At 41.3% G+C, this 17,568-nt stretch overlaps 1 protein-coding gene across 1 annotated transcript in view; it reads left to right on the forward strand.

The window, feature by feature from the left end:
• Positions 1–17,568, forward strand: part of MEE18 (maternal effect embryo arrest 18) — a 433,784-nt gene that overhangs the window by 48,095 nt on the left and 368,121 nt on the right. Inside the window, 1 exon segment of the mRNA XM_089404666.1 lies at positions 7,138–7,234. Coding sequence (XP_089260792.1) covers positions 7,138–7,234 — 97 coding nt within the window.

Genomic DNA, 17,568 nt, shown 5'->3' on the forward strand with positions numbered 1-17,568 from the left:
ACCACGTTGTCGACGTACTTCTTGAGGGCATGCTCATCTAGAAGGAAAGACATTCTAGCCTTCCAGATGTCATAGTTGGATGCTCCGTCCAACCTGTCCTGATCCCTTATGCCACTAGTTGCCATATCTACCAAAAATGTCAAAAATCCCCTCTCTGCTTCTCACTGCTTGATCCAAGATCTTTTACTTATAGATGCATCAGAATTACATGTAACAGTGCTTATTAACCATGGAACTTAAAAGCACATAAAACAATGCGGAAATAACAAGATAAGCATGAAACCATGACACAGAGATTTGATTACAAAGTTCATCCAATTTGGACTATGTATACGGGCCCTGCTCAATAGTGGGGAGACCTTTTTTCATTAAGTGACATAAAAAGTGATAAAGTTCAAGCAACATTCAATTTCAATCCTTGTACCTATAAGCTGGAAGATGGACGAAGAATGGAGAGCCCAACTTCAGAAACAGACAATACCACTGAAATCTTGGGGAAAAATCGTACAAAATCGCCTATCCGAACACCCAATTCGGAGAAATGAAGCTTTTGCATCTTCTTGGAACCTCCCTGTTGCTCAAGGCGAGGTTCTGGCCTGCTACCAGGTCAGGTTACTGCTACATGCAATGTGTTCTAAACTATCGTGCCAGTCTCTTCCTTTTTCCCTGTGCGGACCGTCCATTATATAATCTTGATCGACCGATTCCTCAATCGCGGGCAGTTCCAACAGAGGACAATTTTAGCAACGGTTCGTTTCCACCAGAGGATCTTGGGCCTAGAATAGTACGTGGTAACAACCTTTAAACATAGAAAAAAACCTCTTAACGACAATAATCCATCGACGTAGATAGCCTTATCACAAATCGCAATCGACATTTTCAATTGGCGGACAGGCCTAACATTTGCGATAAGGGATCTGTGATAACGACGGACCCGACGGGCTATTAAACACAATGTATAATATATCGGATCCGAAAACCATCGCAAACTGCAATCGGCGGGTCTTATAGTTTGTGAATGCGGCGTGTGCGATATGCGATTGCGATATCGCAATCGCATCCCTAGTTGTTGGGGGGCCGATTCTGTAACTCTTCCCCTTTGCGATGTGCGATTGCATCGCAATCCTGATCTTGCTTGGGCTGATTCTTTACCGCCGACCTCTTCCGATCTGCAATTGCGAAATGCGGGACCAATGGCGGCCTGCCAGTTGGCATTTCCCCATTTGTTGAAGAATTTTGCAATGTCACCTTCTCTTGCCACTAGTCCAAGTCAAACCTGAACTTTGACTTGCTCGAACTTCTTCATGTGAGCTCGGATTCGAGTGTCGTTCACATCCTTAGAATCGGGATGCCGAGCACTTCGATCTGATGCCAAGATTATCCAGATTCTTCCACTTTAAGTTTTGAGCCTTTTTACCATGCCACTGGTACTTTTTAAAGATCCACCTAGATCAATCCTCTCCACTAAGAGCTTTTGGACTGCCAAAAGCCCTTTCAGTCAATTAGCAAGTGAAGAAATTGCTCCCTCACTTTTCTTTCTCCATCCATTGAGCTTTACTCAGATGCATTCCTTTGAAGCCAACATGAATTCACTCTACATCTCCCCGTCCCAAAGTTCTGGTTTTCCTGTTGAGTATGATATCTTCGGGTAACTTGTCTAGATACTCTGGTGCAAAATTGTCCACTGTAGGAATCTGTGCAACCTCTTCAGTATCCATAATCAATGGAGGTTCATAAAGCTTCAGGTTTTCAACATTCACTACTGAGTACATTTGCATATAAGCGGGCAAGTCAAGACAAAAAACATTGTCTCCAATCTTTGCCAATATGGTGAAGGGACCATATTGAATGGGTCTCAATTTCTTCCCTTCCCCCTTCATTCTATCCTTGCTGATATGGAGCCATACCTTGTCCCCAACTTGAAACTGATGGTCAACTCGGTGCTTATCATGTTGAGCTTTATACCGAGCCTGACTCTTCTCCAACTGCTCTTGTACTGCCTGATGAATAACCTGTATTCGTTGAATAAAATTCTGTGCTTTGTCCCTATCATCTCATCCATTGCCATCCTCATCTTTCCCAAAGACCATGTCTAAGGGATCCCTTGGTAGATAACCAAAACATGTCTCGAACGATGAGCTCTGTGGATGAATGTGCTGCTCGATTATATGCATGTTGCACATAAGGAAGCTGTTCATCCCACAACTTGGGATGTTTTCCACAATATCCTCGTAACAAGTGTACCACAGTGCGGTTGACGACCTCTATCTGCCCATCGATCTGTGGATGAAATGTCGTACTTCTTTTCAGCTTAGTGTCCATCATTCTCCACAAGCTGGTCTAGAACTCTCCAAGAAAGCGAGAGTTTTGGTCATGTGGGCAACCCAAAAGTGACCCAGACATGCTGAAAGAAAAGATAAGTAGTCTGCTTAGCAGTGACCTGCTTTTTACAAGGCATTAAAATACACATTTTACTAAAACGATCCACGACGACATACAAATAGTCGTGACCTTTCCTAGACATAGGCAAACCACCTACAAAATCCATGGACACACTTTCCCATGGTCGACTCAGAATAGGGAGTGGTGTGTAGAGCCCAAGTTTTCTATTAGAGGGCTTTGAAACAGAACAGAACACAACCCTTTACAAAACGAGTCATAATTTTTTCATATGAGGCCAAAAACAAAACCAATGTAAATGACAAAGTTTTTTCAACCTCAGAATGACCAGACACAAGAGAGGTATGAGCCTCTCGGATTACATGTACCCTTTCATCAATGGGTATACATAGTTTGCCAAGGTGATACAATAGTTTTCCCTGCAAATAATAATTATCCACCTGCGATCCACGAGTCAGTTTTGCATAAATCTCTTTAAAATCATTATTGTTAGCATATTGTTCAGCATAAATTTCTAACGATAAAGAAGCATTTGCAAAACTATAGATGCAAAAATAGGAGGGCGAGAAAGCATATCTGCTACTTTGTTGTTGGCGCCCTTCTTGTATTTTATTACCAGATGAAACTGCTGGAGGAATCCCATCCATCTGAAATGACGGGCTTGTTGAAGCTTGGTCTATGACTGAAGGTACTACAAGGGCTGATGATTTGTATGGATGATGGTCTCCTTGCCAATCAGGTAGTGTTTCCACTTCTTTACACTCTGAACCAAGGCGTACAACTCCCTGTCATACATGGGATAATTCACAATAGCCTGGGAGAAAGTCTCTGAATGGTAACATATAGGTTTCCTTTGTTGCATCAATACAGCGCCCATGGCATATCTGCTGGCATCTGTCTCAATCTCAAAAGGCTGCTGAAGGTCTGGTAAGGCTAGCACTGGTGTTGTGCTGATCTTCTCTTTTAGCGTGTCAAAGGATTTATGTTGCTTTCCTCCCCACTGAAAGGTCTGCTTCACACTTGTCAATGCGTGTAAGGGGTCTGCGATAACAAAGAAGTTTGCAATGAACCTTCTCCAATACTGTACCGCACCCAAAAAGCTTTGGACCTCTGTAACATTTGTGGGCTCAGGTCACTTCATAATTGCATCTACTTTAGAGGGATCTATTTTCAATTGCCCATTACCGACTATGTGAACTAAATAAACTAGAGAGGTCTTCCCAAACTCACACTTTGACAGGCGAGGTTCTGGCCTATTGCCAGGTGGGCTGCATTATCCTCTTCCTCCTTGGGCTTCGACCCACTGCTGCTGCTGCTTCCATCAAGTTTGACCTTGACCAGGTCTCTCCTCAGCTCCTCTTGTTTTAGAGCTGCCCACATCTCATCCCAATTAGGCAATGCTGCTCTGCCCAGGATACTCTGGACAAAGACTTGCCACTCATCTGAGACAAAATTGAGGGCCAGTCTAACCAACTTTGAATCCTGAGGTGTATGCCCCGCAACAGACAACTCATCACGGGTTTCCTTGAGCTTCGTGAGGAATGGATTCACACGCTCTCCCTTCTGCATCTGAGCAGATCTTAGCTTCTGCTCCAAGTACATCTTCCACTGCTCGGAAGATCCTTGATATAACGTGGCCAAAGTATCCAACATCACCTTAGCAGTCGCTCTGCTAGCAATGTGGCACACCACGTGATCCTTGACTCCATCCAGGATCATCCTCTTGGCCTTTGCCATCTCAGCTTTGTCCTTCTTCAGCGGGTCTGCATCCGCAAGTTCAACGACCGCACTGTCGACGTACGTCTTGAGAGCATGCTCATCTAGAAAGAAAGACATTCTAGCCTTTTAGATGACGTAGTTGGATGCTGCGTCCAACATGTCATGATCCCTCAAGCCATTGGTTGCCATATCTGCCAAAAATGTCGAAAATCCCCTCTCTACTTCTCACTGCTACTACTCAGCCAATGAGAAAACAGACTTCTCGGCTGGAAGTCTTCTGAGGAAAAGTTCCCTCAAAGTGCTTCTCTTCTTTCTTTTGACATTTTTCAGCCCAACAATCTGCTTGCTGAAAATCTGCGTCCCACCAGCTCTCTCACGCCGAGGCTTCAGCGTAGCTCCCTTTGCCCCGACAAAAATTCGAACTGGAAGTCCTCCTCTCTGTCGACTCACTCGGAGAGAGACTGCCTCAAAAATTTGCCCTCCCGGCTTGGATCTACTGACTTTGCTCTTCTTGCTTCACCTGCAGCTTCGATACCATGTGAAAATTCCTCAACATGAATCTCTACTGTAGCAAATTGATGTTACCTTTCCTACTTGTTAATCCATACAAGTTATTTACTGTGTTCTACCGTAAATATTGAAGTAAATACTACTGCAACCTTCACTTAATTAAATTATAAGTGAAAACAAGATACTGAGCAAGAAAGAAAATACAACACAATAGACACCGTTATTTTTGGACAAATGTCCCCGGAAAAACCCAATTCGGGAAAACCGGTGTAGCAGCTCTGAGGGTTTATTATTATTAAGCAGTTATTTTGAATAAAACTCTGGATGCCCTTCTGGCAATCAAATTACAGAGAAAAAGACACTAGCAGAAAACTTAGCGAGATTACCTCACTTTTCCCGGCAAATCTCGGCTGATCTGACAGCTGAAATGACTTTCGCCGGCTACAACTGCGCTGCCCCTTCTCAGTAATTACGTGGACCTGCGTGGAGCTCTCTGAGGCTCTACGTTAGCTCTGTGCTGGGTCTCCTTGCCTCCTTGAGCTCTAACGTCAACCTTCCCGGCTGATCTAGCAATTGCCCGACAAATTTCGACTTCTGCTGGAAGACAGCTCTGCCTCTGCGTTGGCCCTTCTGGATCTACGTCAAGCACTATGTGGGCCCTCTTGGCCCAACCTCAATGCTTCTTGGGTCTGCGCTGTCTCCACTGTTGCTTCTCTGCCTCTCTACTGAGTATTCAGGGTCCCGGAGAAGATACTCCAACCCCAACTATCCTTGCTCCTCAATTGCAAGAAATCTACTCGATCAAAATTTCCTCCTGAGAACTTCTCACTTCAGAAATTCGATCTCTTGATCTCTCTCGGTGTATTCTCCAAATGACCCTCAAGCCCCTTCTTATATCTTTCTGTTGGACAACCAACTGTCTAGATAAACTTCTAATCAAATGTTCAGATCGTTTTGACTTGATCTTCGTCTTTTTCTAGAAGTTACACCCACAATTAGATTAATACCCATTAATATTTTAATTTTTCTAAGTTTAGACTTAGGAACTCCATTAAAAATATTAATTATCTTAATAAATCGTTTCTGGGTGGAATTTCCCAAAACACTTTCTGGGTTCTTTGGAATACATGTGCCCAAGCCTCCCTGCAAAATTTGAGGCTTAGAGTACATCCGATGTTACCCCAAATCAACAGGGGTAGCATCAATAAATTTCTGGAGTAATTTACTTCAACAAAATTCTTCAGCCAATAGTGCCATTTGCTGGAGCAATTTTCAGGTTCCAAATTTTGTATCAATGAAGTGATTGGCATGTACTTTCATGCTCCAAAATTAATAAATAAATTGGCTGAGTTATTGTTGTTCATGTCCTGAGTAAGGGTTTTTCGATTTGAATGCATGCAAAATGTTTGAACAAATGTCTCTACCAGAAAGGTTGCCTTTTTTGCAAACAAAGTATTTGAAGAAATGTTTTCATGCAAAGTGTTTGTGAAAATGTATGTAAGAGAATTTTTGCAATATTTATTGGCATATTTTGGTTAGGGACGTTACAGTTCAAGAGGGCATTGTTTTCTTCTGTATTTTTAGCTATTCTGCTCCCAAGTCTAGTGAAGGATTACTCTAAAAGATAAGGAACAAGCCTTTGATTTCTTCTGTCTGTCAGATCAAAGCTCAATCCAGTCATCTAATTGTCCAACCCTATTCCCTCTAGGATCTTTTTCAATGTTTTGTGTGGAATTTTCTAACCCTAGTTAATTACAAATTATTTCCTACTAAAATTTCCTTACCGATTTCTAATTTTCAGCTTCTTGAACAAAAATGTTCTATTAGGAGTCTAACTGTTAAACAAAATTTTAATTTTCAGTGGAATAAAAAATTCAAACATCCAATTTCATCTATTTCACCAATGCAATTAACCTTCGTATTTCATTATATTACCTTTGTTTTTCTTATAAAAGTCAATTAGTTTAATAATTAACGTAATTGCTAAGTTTAAAGGTCAATTAGGCGACTTCTGCATGCCTAGACACTTGAGACCTATGCAGAAGTACCTGTCTGAGCTACTCTCATCAACAATGGGTGCCAATCAGTAAGGATTTGATATTTTTTCTGTCCTTTCACCCCTTGATTTCTAATTTTCAAGCCATTGATATGGAATTAGTTTCTTGTAGGATAACTTGCAATAGTCATTAGGCACACATCATTGATACAACTCCTTGCTGGTAATGATTACTATAATTATTTTTCAACCTTGGTTTCAGTGTGTGGGTTGAGTGTTATTGTTCTGCCATTTTATTAATGTATTTTTTTGGTTCTCTTTTTAATTATGTGAAGCTATCTTTATAAATCCTTTTGTCGTTTTTTTTGAACTTGGTGCTATTTATGATCTACTATTAAGAGATTTAGTACTATTAGAAATTCTTTCATGTTTGAAAAAATATTCTAAGCTCTTAAATATTTCAGCTTTTATTTTATGATGAGAATACATGAACCATATTGAGTTTTTGTTAGGTATGAAATTGTTGAAGGAGAGCATGTACTTTGGAATGGCGTGTCTAGGCCCTATAGGGAAACTATTCGTGCCTTTTTAGTATATTTTCAAAATCAGGTACTATTTCTGAACATTATTACTTTTCATAGATAAATCAGTAACTAATTGTGTACATTCTTATACATGATTGTAGAATGTTAGATTTAATTGAAGAGTTTCATATTCTATTGTTGATTTTCTTTAGTTACATTGATGATATTTGTTTTGGAAATAGTAAATTTATCAATTGCTACTATTTGTTTTTGTGACCTCCCAAACTTGCAATTCAAATGTTACAAAGCCCTTGAGTAAAGTGCAAACCTAGGGGAACTTAGGAAGGTTGCACATTGTTTTTTTTTTTTTTTTTTTTTTTTTTTTTTTTTTTTATGAGTTTCGCGACCCCATAGAGGACGTCTCGGCTCTTGTTGAGGCGACCCCACGAGATGAGGGTTCAAATCCCATTGAGTATATGTTGACCTGTTGTGTCTTGGCTAGAAGAGTAGGCGACCCCATAGAGGACGTCTCGGCTCTTGTTGAGGCATAAGTTACCTGCTATTGTGCGGCTTGCAGGTTGTTGCACGTAGCCTAGGTTTATAGTGGCAGCCAGTCAGATTTGATCCTGGGTCTGTTCAGGATAACTCTCACCAGTTACCGATTATCCTAGATTCAAAAAAAAAAAAAGAAAAAAAAAAGGAAGGTTACACATTGTTACCATAACAACACTTTCTCACTTTAGGGTGGTTCTTTTCTAGCATGTTACCTCCCCAACCCTCACTTAATGATAAAAACCCTTATCCACAAGGTGCAACTCAAGAGGGAATTACGAGGATGATTACCATTATCACCTAAGCAACATATCCTCTCACTTTAGGTCGGTTCTCCTCTTGCTCCAATGGAGTTTCCCTAAAAAATATGGTTATCAAAGCTAAATTAGATATAATGGAAGAGTTTCATATTCTATTGTGTTGATTTGCTTTAGTTTGATGATATTTGTATTGGAAATGGTAAATTAATTAAGTGCTACTATTTATATCTGTTACCTCCCAAACCTACAATTCAAATGTTATGAAGTCCATTAATAAAGTGCAAAGCTAGGGGAAGTTAGGAAGGTTGCACATTTTTACCACAATAACACTTTCTCTCACTTTAGGATGGTTCTTTCTAGCATGTTACCTCCCTATTTCTTACTTAATGATAAAAACCCTAATCACAAGGTGCAACTCGAGAGCGAACTATGAGGATGATTACCACTATCACCTAAGAAACGTATCCTCTCACTTCAAGTCCATTGTCCTCTTGTTCAAATGGAGTTTCCCTCAAAAATAGGATTACCAAAGCTAAACAATGAGACACAGGGGGATATAAGAGAGTAGCTTTAGCAAAATGTTGTTGTAGCATAAGAAAGTAAAAAAGGTGATAGAAGGATCAAGAGATTTGTGGCAATCCAAACAATGGCAACTAAAGTCAAGAGGCTGATCCAAGAGGGCAATTCATAAATGTTTAAGGCCTGCACATATATGCCTTAATAAACCTTAATAATCTGAAAATGAATGCAAAAAAATGTGCTAGGAGGGCCCCTAATGTGCCACAACAATACTATGCCATTAGGGTAATGCTCTACACAATGACGTACTAATTCAACACCCACTGGATAAGATGTTAAATAGAAGAGAATACCATCTTCTATAAGACAACAAAGGATTCAAGAAGGAGAAACTCCTCACATAAAACCCTTCCAATAGGGTTGATATACCCTTCTCTCTTGGCCCTAGAAAGCAAGTTCCAACAATCTCTACCACAATTCATCAACAATTATTAAAAGAGGAAGTTGTAAGCCACACATTGGTAGGAGAAAGTGTTTACACTTCACATCTGATCCAAGAAAAATATATCCATTAAACTCCAAGGAGGGGAACTCCTCCAAAATCCAACCATGAGAAAAACATTTATATAGGTTTGGTCTCCATCTTCATCTACAATAAGATAATAATATCCAATGTCAAAACCCTTGATCTATCCTAAGGAGGAGTAAATAAACAATATGCTCCAACTAATAAACCAATAATACATAAAATAACAAGTGGTAATGGCACCTGTACAAACATCCAATAATGAATAACCTAAGATGTGGCACACCTCCATCAAAATGGCAATATGATCAATGTCAAAGATGCAATGTCTAGCCTCAAAAGCCTCCAAGTGTAGCGCTTCATAACAAACTCCTCAAGGTATGTAATGAAACCCCAAAGTGATATGTGTAGCTCCTCAAAGGTGGATGCCACGTCAATAGCATAGAAAAAAGTGCAATATAATCTCCAAAGTGGGACATCTCCTTGAGGAAAGGCATGGAATCATGTAGACCTCCACAAAATAGCAAGTGTAGCTTCAACAAAGTAAAACATCCCATCAATGGAGCATAGAAGAATGTGCAATAAAGACTCTTCCAAGGTGGACATCCTCTTCCATGAGGGTTTGAACCAATTAGAACCCAAAACATAGCAAGTATGGTACTTCAAGTAAAAGTCCAATCGATAAAGGTGTGTAAAGAGTCCTCAAGAGGTGGAGCGATCCATAAACCCTCAAGAGTGGACACCCTCATCAATAATGCATAAGTTTAATCTCCAAGGTGTAACCACGTGTGCCAACTATAGATCCATAAAAGGATTCATTCCTTCACAAAACAACGTGCAAAGGACATTGTTTTTTTTTTTAACCACGTGGTGAATTGGTAACTACTTGGACTAATCTAAGGGAGACCCAGGATCAACCCTCGTTGTTGCCACTATAACACCAAGAGTATATCCAACAACCTGCAAGCCAGATATACCAAATTCTTATGATTTAGCAAGAACCGAGACTCACAGATAAGGGGAGTCTACTCCTTGAGCCAAGATCATAGCAGGACACTATACTCAATGAGATTGAACTGCGGTCTCGCGGGCTTCACCCAACGAATCTTACCGTTAAACCACACATCATTGTATGCAAAGGACATTGTTACCGTTCAAACTAGCAGGGGTCCTAGGAGGGGATCCTAAAGGGACAACTAGTAGGTCAAGGGCAACAATGGAGCAATAGCTCACTGTCACCTCAACTAAAGCTCCCTACTCTTTACAGACTTTCACCGATGGGAGGAGACCTAGTATGAAGGGAATCACTAGATGAATAAGTCAATGAAGGGGTAAAGAGTGATTCCTAAGGGCCTATTCACAAGAGAGACTCAGTTTTGTGGTTTGCTTGCTTGAGAAGCAAGGTGTAAAGCTCTCTAAGAAGGGACCTAGTCCAAGAGATCCTTGTGAAAACTTGGATTCCAAGTGCCCTTTGCGAAATTATCCTTAAAAGGTTATGGGACCACACGGGACCAAGTGGGCCCAAAATTAGGTCAAGGGGGTGGAGTTGATCAATCAAGGGTATGCTTGACCTAATTGAGGGGAAGAAGGGGATCAAAGGAAGAATATTCAACAATCTTAATACAATGATCCCAATGAGGTCACTAGCCAAGGGAATCAAAGGGCAAGAAACAATCTCGGAGCTAGGGCTTGAAGTATCTCGAGATCCCACCGTCAGAATGGCTTCAAATTTGGAGGGCTCCTAGGAGACACAACAATGCAGTAGAGGCTAGGAGATTGAATTTTTTTGATGGGTAACTTGTGAGAAATGTGATGCCCTAGGTCCCCTATGGAGGCTAGGCCTAGAAGAAAGAGGGAGAGGTGATAAAGATTATGCTTTTTGGTGATCACCTATGGAGGACCAGTGCCTAATCCTTTGGGAGAAATGGAGTCAAGATGATTCCAATGCTTGGAGTGATTTCACTTGGTCAAGGAGGCCTCTAGAACAATTTTGCATGGCAATTAGGGCATGGGACAATTGCTTCAAGGTCTTTATACTTCGATATGCGATATGTGATGACTTATCGAGATAAAATTTTAACAAAATATCTCTAGGAACATTCACTTATTCAAACATGGCCCATGACATGATGCAACACTAATAAAAGACAAATTTCCACCATTTCACACAAGAAAAGCAACAAATTTCAGCCTAGTATAGCGAAATTCCCCAACAACATGCATGTGACATAAGAAAAAGACAAAATAGCATTAAAAGAGCACTTACATGTGAGAACAAGTATATCTAATCATCATCATATGCCAATATAGAAGCTCTAAGGCAAAAACGAAGAGATCCAAACATTAAAATTCATCCATCCATCCAATTTCGTCCTCCAAAAAGAATGGTGAAAATCTCACAAGAGAAAATGATCCAATCCAAGTGATGGTTTCAAATGATTCCATCACACTTCTATTTATAATTGTATACACTTCCTAATGAATTCGATTTATCTAATTAGGCCTAATTTAACCCTTAAAATAAAATAATGTGCATAATAACAAAAATTTTGGTGACAAGCCCACCAAATAGCTCAATAATGTAAAGATAAGCCTCTCAAGAGGGTTGAATTATCCACAAAGTGAATCGTCGGGCCTTTGAAGAGGCCTGATGAAGTCCAAGAGGTGCCATGATGAAGAAAATGACTCTAAACACAGTGGACAAGGGGTTTGGCCCCTTGTTATCCAATCAAGAACCTGTGGTGCTCCCAAATGGGCGTGGGGGCATGAGGACATCCTCATGAGTCTCCAAATGAATCAAATATTCCTGTAGACCATTTGTAAGGAGTAGAGTGATGACATAATGTTAAGTTATGGTATGTTCTATGCTTATAATAGTTTACTTCTTTTTCTTATTATATTCCACCGATTAGCAATCACATGTACATAAAGTAAAGTGCAGATAGAACATTAAACGATCGACAGAAAACAAGCCAAGACAAGAGACACAAGATGTGGTGGCTAGCCAGGGACAAACCCCACAATGTGTGGGGAATCCCTTTGATCAAATCTTCTTTTATCTTCAATAATTCAGCAGAGAGAAATAGTACAATAAATCTGATTCATATCAGCAGTAGCAAACCCTAGATCAGTAGCATCAGCATTAGCGGCTTCATTATCAAACTAGGGCAGACCATATCTCACAAACCGACTGTCGGATTGACTTAATTCCACCACCAAAAGTTTCGGCTTCCAGAGGAGGTTCAGATGAACCTACAGCGCAGTTCAAATGAGGAGATCTTCTAGGCCATGCAAGTCAATCTTTACTTCTGCAGTTGCAGCTTCAGTTTTAGCAATTTCCGGCTTCAAACTAGGGCAATCGATATCTTGCAAACCGTTCGTCGGATTGACTTCATTCCACCACCAAAAGTTGTGGCTTTCAGAGGAGGTTCAAATGAACCTACAGCGCAGTTCCAAAGAGGAGATCTTCTAGGCCACGCAAGTCAATCTTTACTTCTGCAGTTGCAGCTTCAAATTCAACAGCTTCCGGCTTCACATGTGTGAGAGAGAGAGACCCATTTCAGCGCAGTAGAGAAGAGACTCATATCTGCGCAGTAGAGAGAGAGAGATGTGATGAGATGAGTGAGTCCAATTGAGGAAAAGTCCTCTTATATTTATACACAACGTTGGTGGGTGAATAGATGCGACTGTTGGGCTTCTGAGCCTACATGAGTTGTAGGTCGGTTTGATAATAATTCCATAATCAAAATAAATTCATATCTCCATGAATACTTATCGGAATCAGATGATCTTTATATCAATCCTACACCTCTTGATGAGAGGAATCTAATAAAAATATTATCAGCCATGAATAAGATGACCCACATGAAGTTTTGCCCTGGTTGCCAATTTTAACACTCCCTCTCAACCATGGAGAACTTCATCTGCAATCTGTCTATCGGTCGTTACTGTTCATCCATCAAATGCACTGCCCTGTACAGCCTGACCTTTGCCCTGCTCTGCTCTATTCTGCCTGTTCTGCTTTGTCTTGTTCTGCCCTGCACTGATCTGTACTGTTTTGCTCTGTTCTGCTCTGCTCTTGCATTGTTCTATTCTGCTCTGCTTTTGTCCGAATTATGAAGAAGAAGAAATGATCGAGGATGTATCATACTGACAGTTGACTCAAAGTCAGTCTCAGAGTATGTACCACTGGTCCCAGACCAGTCTCAACCAACCCGAAGTCAGCGTCATAGTGAGTACAACTCCACTGGTCCTAGACCAGTATCATCCTCCACTGACTCAAAGTCAGTCTCAGAGTGTGTACCACTGGTCCCAGACCAGTCTCAGCCGACCCGAAGTCAGCTTCATAGTAAGTACCACTCCTACCACTGGTCCCAGACCAGTATCATTGATCCCAGATCAATGGAGGTCATCCTAGCGTAGGGAGTACGGTAGTTACAACGATGCGTCCATCGGTACTACTATGGTCCCTAGCTTCATTTCCCTGCTCATTGATCAGATGAGAGGTACTTCCCATTAGTCCTAGACTGCATGGGTAGGATGCCTCGACAGGAGAACTAATCAATCCTGTCCTCACAGGAGAACACATCAATCCTGCTACAATTGCCATGGAGAACACATCAATCCAGGCCTCACAGGAGAACACATCAATCCTGCTACAATTGCCATGGAGAACACATCAATCCAGGCCTCACAGGAGAACACATCAATCCTGCTACAATTGCCATGGAGAACACATCAATCCTGGCCTCACAGGAGAACACATCAATCCTGCTACAATTGCCATGGAGAACACATCAATCCAGGTTGCCATGGAGAACACATCAATCCAGGCCTCACAGGAGAACACATCAATCCTGCTACACAGGAGAGTGAATCATCCTGTTCCACAAGAGAGCGAATCATCTTGTCCCACAAGAGAGCGAATCATCTTGTTCCAGTGTGCACCACTAGGGGAGGGTGAGTCACCCTGTGGTCATATGTTGCTCCAGTAGGAACCGCAAGCCCTCAGAGCTCCCAGAGCTCAATGTATGCAACATGCAGGACCCTTGTACAAGGGTTTCTTGCCGACTCCAAGTCGTTTGGGAAAATCACAGATTAGATCTTTCCTCGGGGCTTTGACAAGGTGTATCAACTTGTACATCATCTTAATGTGATGGAGCTTCCTTGCTCATCGACTTACCATATCCCAGATGATGTTTATCTGCTGGAGCAATTGACGAATACAAGATTCCTCAATAATCGAATCCCACCTCTGGTTGTTACAGAGAATCACAGTGGTATCCAATGTAAATCCAAACAGCTCACTGAAGAGCTTTCGCAACCAGACTGCCTCACACGAGGTTATGCTAGCAACAATATATCCTGCTTCGGTGGTGCTCAAAGCCACCGACTTTTGTTTCCTGCTCATCCAGGATATCGAAGCAGATCCCAAGGAGAAACAACACCCGGAAGTGCTCTTACGGTCCTCCACATTGCCTGCCCAGTCAGCATCTGTGTATCCAAATAGTCTCACATCTCCGGTAGTGTATCTTAATCCATGAGAGATTGTGTCCTGAAGACATCTCAGAAGATTCCAGGCATCAATCCAGTGAGGCTCAACCAAATATGAGCTCACAATGCTAATTGCAAAACATATGTTCGGACGAAGGTTCACCAAAAACATCAATGCGAATGAGTTTTTGAAACTTAGAGGCATTTTCCAAGTCTGGTCCGACATCACTACCATATAACTTCTAAAAGTTAAGATCCTTGAGGTAGTCACAGGCTTGCAGTCCATCATACCGAATCTTTCCAATATATTTACCACATATTTTCCTTGAGATAGGAAAATTTCCCTTGGCTTCTGCCACACTTCAAGTCCTTGGTCCTTCATTTCAAATTCAGAAGCCATCTCCCTCTTACATTTGTGAATGAGAGGGTTTGCACTTGTTAGAAAGAGGTCATCCACATACAACACCAGTATGAGAGGCTTGTCATCTTTAACCTTAAAGTAAAGGTTAGGATCAGCTTCACTCCTAGTGAATCCCAGCTTCATCAAGTAGCTATTGATCCTCTCATACCGTGCTCGGGGTGCTTGCTTCAGCCCATAGAGAGCCTTCTTCAACCTGCATACATGAGATTTTCAATCATAAATCTCAAATCCTTCAGGTTAGACCTCTTTTTTGATAGAACCATGCAAGAACGCGGTCTTAACATCCATCTGATGTAGGTTCCATCCTTGTGAAGCCACAAGGGCTATGATCAAGCGGATGGTCGTATATCTGGCAACAGGTGCAAATATCTCATCATAGTCTATACCTTCCTTTTGGGAGAAACCTCGAGCAACAAAACGAGCCTTATACTTTTCCGTGCTTCCATCTGCTGCATGCTTTATCTTGTAAAGCCATTTGGAAGTAACAACAGTCTTGTCCTGGGGTCTGGGAACTACTTCCCAAACATCATTCTTTATGATAGACTTATATTCTTCGGTCATAGCATCCTTCCATACTTTATGCTTGACGGCATCTGAGAATGATGAAGGCTCATTTTGTATGATCGTGCTCATGATGGTCAGGTATCCTTGATACCTATTAAGTTTCTTACTTTGATGGAAGGTTCTTGAGGGTGTAGCATGTCCTTCAGTATCATCAAGTAACCCCTTAAGCCATGAAGGCCTCTTCCTAGAAGAGGAAGGCTCACTTGGAGGAGGATCAATCGGATCCATGGGTTCTTCTACATCAGGCATTGATTCATCATCCTTTTCTTTCGGTTCCCTGGTGTCGGCTTCTTGAGAGCTCCTCAAAGTCGGAAGATTGATCACCTTGCTGAGAGCCATATCTTCGTCAAAGGTGACATCATGACTAATTATGACTTCCCTTTGACTGGCTACTTCTAGATGCTCCCAATTTATTTCTTTTCTCTTTCGGCACATGAAAGTATACAGGGCTTCCAAAAATTTTAAAATGAGAAACATCAGGTTTCTTACCGGTGAATTTTTCTTCAGGAGTCTTGGAACCCAATGCTTGATGAGGGCATCGATTTTGTACATATACGACAGTGTTTGCAGCTTCAGCCCATAGAAACTTTGGAAGTCTTTGATCATGTAGCATGGCCCGGACAGCTTCCATCATCGTGTGGTTCTTCCTTCCCACCACACCATTCTGCTCAGGAGTATGTGGTGTAGTAGTCTTCCTCTTAATGCCAACCTCAGGTATGCCTGAGTAAACCAATTGTAATATATCGGAGGTCTTGCTTTGGCTTGAGGGGAATGGTCCCCTTTTGAGCTTTCCTTTGGCACATCCCAGACATACACCTTCTTTCTCTACTTGGAATTCGGGCATCCCTGTTACCATCTGTATTACATCGGGTAGAGCTTTGTAATGAAGATGGGCAAACCTCCGATGCCAAAGTTCGGACTAAAGAGTTGTGTCACAAGACATGACACCTAGCGGACTTCCATCGACCTGATATAATGAATCAACACTAAACCCAAGAGTAAAGACATCTTTAACATTATTTTTCCATATACATACCTTGCCATTGCTGAAGGTTACCTTGTAGCCTCTGTCTTCCATTGCCAAGATGGACACTAGGTTTCTTTTGAGGTCAGGTGCATTTAATACATCCTAGAATTTCTAGCCTTCTTGAATGCTTGTCCTCTTCCTTGATTCCCAGCTCTCGTCTTACCTTTGCTGTTGAATTTGTCATTCCTTTGATTGCCATCAGAGGGATTTCGAGTTGCATCACTACATACTGTACCATGCTTCTCTAATCATGATTATCATCATGCTGCCCATGTCCACGATTTTATCCATCATAATGCTGCTTAAACTAGTGTGCATCATCATCATGCTATCCTATATGTCCATGATCTCATGTTGCCCTTTATGTCCATGATCTCATTCCTCATGATGATCATGATCTCATACATAGTGACTTGCTTTATCGCAAATGTAACATCGTCATTTTATTCTAGCCTTAGGTCCAGCCTTTCCTTTTGATTTAGTCGTGGAATTATTTCTTTTCTTTGCATGAGAAGAAAAGGCAGTAGGAGGACCTTTAGGCATGGGCATTTCTTGCACTTCTTCCCTTGTTTCTTCTTGAATGCATCTAGCCATTAATTCCTCGAAACCAGGAATTACATTATAGTTCAAAAGAATAGTCCTGAACACATACCATTCAAATGGCAATCCTCCAAGAGTTGTGAGTGCCATTTCTCTGTCAGTAATAGTTTCCCCAATAGATAGGAGATCGTTCTTGATCTCGGTGATTCTTAAGAAGTATGCTTGCATACTTTCATCTTTACCCTTCTTGATTTCCCTCAGCTTATTTCTAAGAAACAAAACTTGATTTGCATCATTAACTTTAAATAAACTCACCAGTCTATCGTAGATTTCCTTGGAGGTGTCCAGTTCAGAGATGTAGGCCACCAAGTGCTTGTCGATAGAGTCCCGGATGATCTTCTATTGTTTTGATTTCTCCATTTTTTCATTTGTTCCAGGCAGCAGCGGATGCATTTGATGGAGGCTCAACAATATTGCCTCTCACATGATCCAACACTCCTTGATTCTCAAGGGTTAG

The sequence above is a fragment of the Pinus tabuliformis genome, chromosome 2_2 (assembly GCF_031772625.1).
Source record: "Pinus tabuliformis cultivar Carrire ecotype Pingquan chromosome 2_2, CPIR1, whole genome shotgun sequence".
Lineage (NCBI taxonomy): Eukaryota > Viridiplantae > Streptophyta > Pinopsida > Pinales > Pinaceae > Pinus > Pinus tabuliformis.